The sequence below is a fragment of the Cibotium barometz genome, chromosome 12 (genome assembly GCF_041138505.1).
Source record: "Cibotium barometz isolate CiBa-2024 chromosome 12, ASM4113850v1, whole genome shotgun sequence".
Taxonomy (NCBI): domain Eukaryota; kingdom Viridiplantae; phylum Streptophyta; class Polypodiopsida; order Cyatheales; family Cibotiaceae; genus Cibotium; species Cibotium barometz.
This window is the reverse complement of record NC_141057.1, coordinates 37,403,522-37,408,173: the sequence shown is the minus strand read 5'-3', so window position 1 is coordinate 37,408,173 and position 4,652 is coordinate 37,403,522. Positions and strand designations below refer to the sequence as shown.

Sequence of the window (4,652 nt, the reverse complement as noted above, 5' to 3'; positions counted from 1 at the left end):
CGCCAAAAAGTGGACTCAGTTGGAGATAGCAATAAAATGCAGCCAAAGTGTACAGTGTCTCCAGATTTATGTATGCATGATCTTGCTCAAGGGTGTGAAAGCTACAATATGGTGGATGATTCGACTACGTGTGGTAGTGTTTCTAAGAATCGATTGAAGAGTCACCTTGAAACACCATCTGAGGTCAAAAAATGGCAGAGGGAGATTAAGATAGCCAAAGAAAAGTTAAGAGCAAAAGGCCGACATGATAGATTTGAGCTCATGTCAAAGGACAAGGATGGTAAAGCATTGTTTCAGATTTGGTGTGAGGAGTGTGATTGCTCTTATGGTCAAGGGGGTCCTGACACTTTGTATAATTACACACACTCACACATCAACTCAGCATCCCATATGAGGATTATTGGGTTATGTGAGCAAGAGAGCCATAGAAAAGACAGCCTTGGTTCATTGGATGACATTATGGAATTAGGAAAAGAAAAAGTAAATGAAGCAATGTTGGAGGTTTCAACCTTTGCAAGTGAGAGTAATGTGGTGTTTCAACTAGTAATAGAGACTATTGGAGATTATAGCACTCTATCAAAAGTCTATATAAGCTGCATGCTAGATAACAAGTGGATACCACTATTTCCAAAGACAGGATCTCTACGACAATGCATGATTGAGCATATGAAATCCAAGCTACATATCACAAAGGCTAGTGGCATTGATTCTAGTAATCAAGTGAAGAGGGCTGGTGGTCGCCCATCCAAGGTGACAATTATAGATAAGAAGCAAAGAGATCTAAGTGGTTTTTTCAAGAAATGTTCCGCTAAAGGTAAAACTCACATGTTCTAGCTGTGTTTTCCATCAGTTTTGTATTTTCCAAGTGAACATTTTTTCTTATGCTCTACTGTAATGTTTTCTTATAGACAATGACACCTTGCAAACTGCCAATGCATCACGAAAGCCATCAGGTATTTCTCATATGCTTCTATTTTCAATCATTATTTTTGATTTTTTATAGAGATGTTAGGTGTAGCTAGTCATATGGCTTTTGGCTCTCTCTCCATTAGGCAAATTTTCAAGCTTCTATTTTCAATCACTATTTCTGTTTTTTTATAGAGATGTTAGGTGTAGCTAGTCATATGGCTTTTGGCTCTCTCTCCATCAAGTCTATTGGGAACTTAACAGATTCCTCCTTTGCTCATAGGGAGTAGCTTGCTTGCAACCTTGTGTTGGGGTTTTTGGCAAGGGTCATATAACTATGATGGGAATGTGGTTGACTTGAAGCCCTTTTTGGATGATAGTAAGGGAGGTGGCAAATGGCACAATGAGCCAGCAACTAAGGCAACAATTATGATGGGGACAACAGAGTTCATTGAAATTAATGGCACTTTCCGTCATAAGGATTGCAAGCGGATATGTTTGGAGGGAACATACTTTGATAATTTGCAATGTGGTGCATGTGCTACTATTCCTAAAGAACGAGACTTTCGCATGCGAGTGTATCGACAAATTCGATCTTCAGACACTCGTGGATCAAGAGACACAGGAGGTGGTAGACGGTTAGATTATTTGACTCATTTAGAGTTATTGAGAGTAGCAAAAACAAAGTCCACAATGGTTCGGGTATTGAAGAAGGAGATAGCATTCACAAGAACTGAAGTTGTTGCATTGAGCGTGAAGGTTAGAAGTCTTCGGGAGAGCACTATGGAAGCCATGGTGAGGAAAGATGTTAGAAAATTTTGTCAAGATATAATCAATGCTCATGAGCTAGGTCTATTTGAGGGAAAGAAGGCATTGTGGAACTTCTTTGTTGACATTTCACAAAACATTTCAAGAGTAGGTCAAGGGAAGAGATATTCCAATACAACAAAGGAATTATTTGAGACTGTCAAGATATGGGGAGGGACAAGGTTGCATAATTTCTTATCACTTAACCTTGGAGGTCCACACATGTCCACCACAATGAGGTCCACAAGAAAAGCACTTTTCTTTCGAACTGGTTTACAAGAGGATATATTTCAACATGCAAGAGAAGTTTACACTTGTCACATGATGAAGAAAGGTATACCCTTGGGTAGTGTGCCAGTTCTTCTAGCTGAGGATGAAACAGTTGTGAAAAGAATGGTGAGATGGGTGGCACGTGATGATAATTTGGTTGGCTTTTGTGGTAAAAAGCTAGAACACACTTGCATTCCAGACTTTGTCGTGCAAGTTGGTGATGGTCAAGATGGATATCTTAGAGTTGTGGACGCTTTTCAACATAATGTGATTGCTCATTATGCAAGGGTATTGATAGTGAATCCTCTTCTTGAATTCTTGCCAAAGCTAGTTATATTGGTGCAATTGACATGTAATAGGTTTGATTCCATGTTTGTCAGAGAACAGTGGGAGAGCATTCAGCTTTCTTGGAACATTTTTCTAAGGGATGTGGTAGGTCCATTGATAGGACATGCTTCAGATGGGGATAGTAGGCGCAGAAAGTTGATGTTGCAAGATTACTCTTCTTGTCAAGGTCCCAGGTTGTGCATTCCTTGGAAGGGTTGGCCCTTTACAGCACACATCACATTTGATGGGAGTATCAGTGGTTTGCATGATCAAGACTATATCCATAATGGAAAGAAACTTATCAATCCTTTGGATAGTGCATCTAGAAGGTTGGTACTTGGTAGAGAGCTTGTGACTTTGAATCATGTAGCAATTGTATATCAATTATTCAAGGTTGATGAACATGGCTTGCAAGAAGGGGATATTGAGAGGAAGGATAGACAAAATTGGAGAGCTGCACAAAGGATTGCTGCAAAGAAAGTACAAAAGTGTTTGAAGTTATTACAAGAAGGCTATGGTGCTCACAAAGAGCGGACATTGGGCACACGTATGTACTTATCAATAGTAGCATCTTACATTGATATTTTCTTATCACCTACCTTAGACTTGTATGGTCGTGTGAAAGCTGCAGGAAAGGTGTCTTTCTTTTTCAGGTATGCAGAAGTTGCTACCATTGCTATTAGTGATATATGAATAAAGGATTTTGAACGTATTTCCAAGGTTGATGTGGCTAATACTCATGGTTCTTTCTATATGTAGGATTTGGCGCATGTGGATCACTAAGCATGATGCATACTCCCTAAAGCAAAACTTTATCAGTAGAGAAACATTCATTGACATTCAATTGTCATGTCACTTTGTGGTTCTCTTGATAAAGACCTTTAGGGAAAAGCATCCTCACTTGCACGTACCCCTTTCTTGCACGGGATCGGATGCATGTGAGAACTTTTTCAGCAAGGTGGGTGGAATGGTTCGGAATGAAAGATGCTATGATGGCTTTGATTTGCTGAGTAGTACCGGAGCACTTAATAGAATAGCAGAGTTTCAAGCAGGTTCAATTCTTAAATTTCCAGCAGCTCATTCTAAACAAGAAAATATATGGGCTACTTTGGAAAAGGAGAATGGCACTCCTTTGGCCAACCTGGGAGACTATGCTTGTGTGAGTAGTGACAACCATATGGTATCTGCATTGAAAGAGGGATTATTAGAAGCAAAGGCCATAAGTGAGACACTTGGTATGCACGATGAAACTTCTTGGAATGACTCATGGGAGGAGGGAGATCTCTTAGAACTCTTCAACCCTAATCTTGAATATGTGGATGAAGATGAATCATTGGATGATGTTCTACTTTTAGATGAAGATAATCACTTTGATAGTGGTGTTCGAGGTGATCTGGTGGATGAGGAAATTACTAGTGAAAGTGAGCTTCGTCATGTGATTGATTGTCTAATTGATGAGGAGGAGAAGGTGGTTAGTGAAATATCGCCATTTGTTGAAGTGGATGGGAAAGCCATTTCTAAAAGCACACTTGTCAGCCAATTGAATGGAAATCCCACACTATCTAAAGATAGATTAACAAGGGTGAAAAGTGGAGTGTATTTTTCTTTGGAGAAGAAGGCAATGATTCATACAGGAACATGTCTTGGTATAGGATCTGATTGTGCAGTATTGTTTGAAAGCACATCAATAAATGCAAACAAAAAGACAAGAGGAAAAGGAAAAGCTGGGAATACTAGTAAGGGTGCTGTAAACGGCATGTGGTACCTTGGAAGGGTGGCAAGCATGAGGAGAAAGGTTGGAAATTGTCTAAAAGAGACAAGAGGCCCCTTTGATCTATTGGATAGGCCTTTGAATGTTCAAATTCATTTGTCATGGTATCAACAAGCAAAGGGAACTAGGACCTACACATATGACCTTGTTGACAACCAATGTGTGGATTTGGAATCTATAATAGCCTTGGCCAATCTCAACTATGATCGACAAACAAAGAAATACCATCTTGATGAGAATGACTACAAACTTTTCAATGAATATGTGCAGGGCAGAAAAGGTACATTTTCTATTTTTTAAATTTTTGTAAAGTTTATCCATTTTGAAGTTGTCCCTTCCCTTCCCTTCCCTCCTTCCTAGTCCATTTGCAGCCCTACTGCTCCAATCTCTGATGTAGATGAAGGGAACATATGTTTTTGTTAATGTGCTTTCAATCCTTCTTATCACATAGGGATCCTAGGTTTGCAGCATGTAACTTGACAGGGAGCTTATGTTTGTTTTGTAGGATAAATTTGTTGGCAAGCTATGTGGCATGATGCAGCATTTATGAGAAGATGCCCATAGATGTGTC

The 4,652-nt window shown here is 39.5% G+C and overlaps 2 protein-coding genes across 2 annotated transcripts; both read left to right on the top strand.

Moving 5' to 3' along the window:
• The first annotated feature begins 1,338 nt into the window (after positions 1-1,338).
• On the top strand, positions 1,339-3,003 carry LOC147633368 (uncharacterized). Its single transcript, XM_086806817.1, has one exon. It carries the CDS (start codon positions 1,339-1,341, stop codon positions 3,001-3,003), a length of 1,665 nt encoding a protein of 554 aa, XP_086662943.1.
• A 73-nt stretch (positions 3,004-3,076) lies between these two features.
• Positions 3,077-4,381, top strand: LOC147633367 (uncharacterized). Its single transcript, XM_086806816.1, has one exon. The coding sequence runs from the start codon at positions 3,080-3,082 to the stop codon at positions 4,379-4,381; it is 1,302 nt and encodes a 433-aa protein (XP_086662942.1). The 5' UTR covers positions 3,077-3,079.
• The last annotated feature ends 271 nt before the right edge of the window (positions 4,382-4,652 follow it).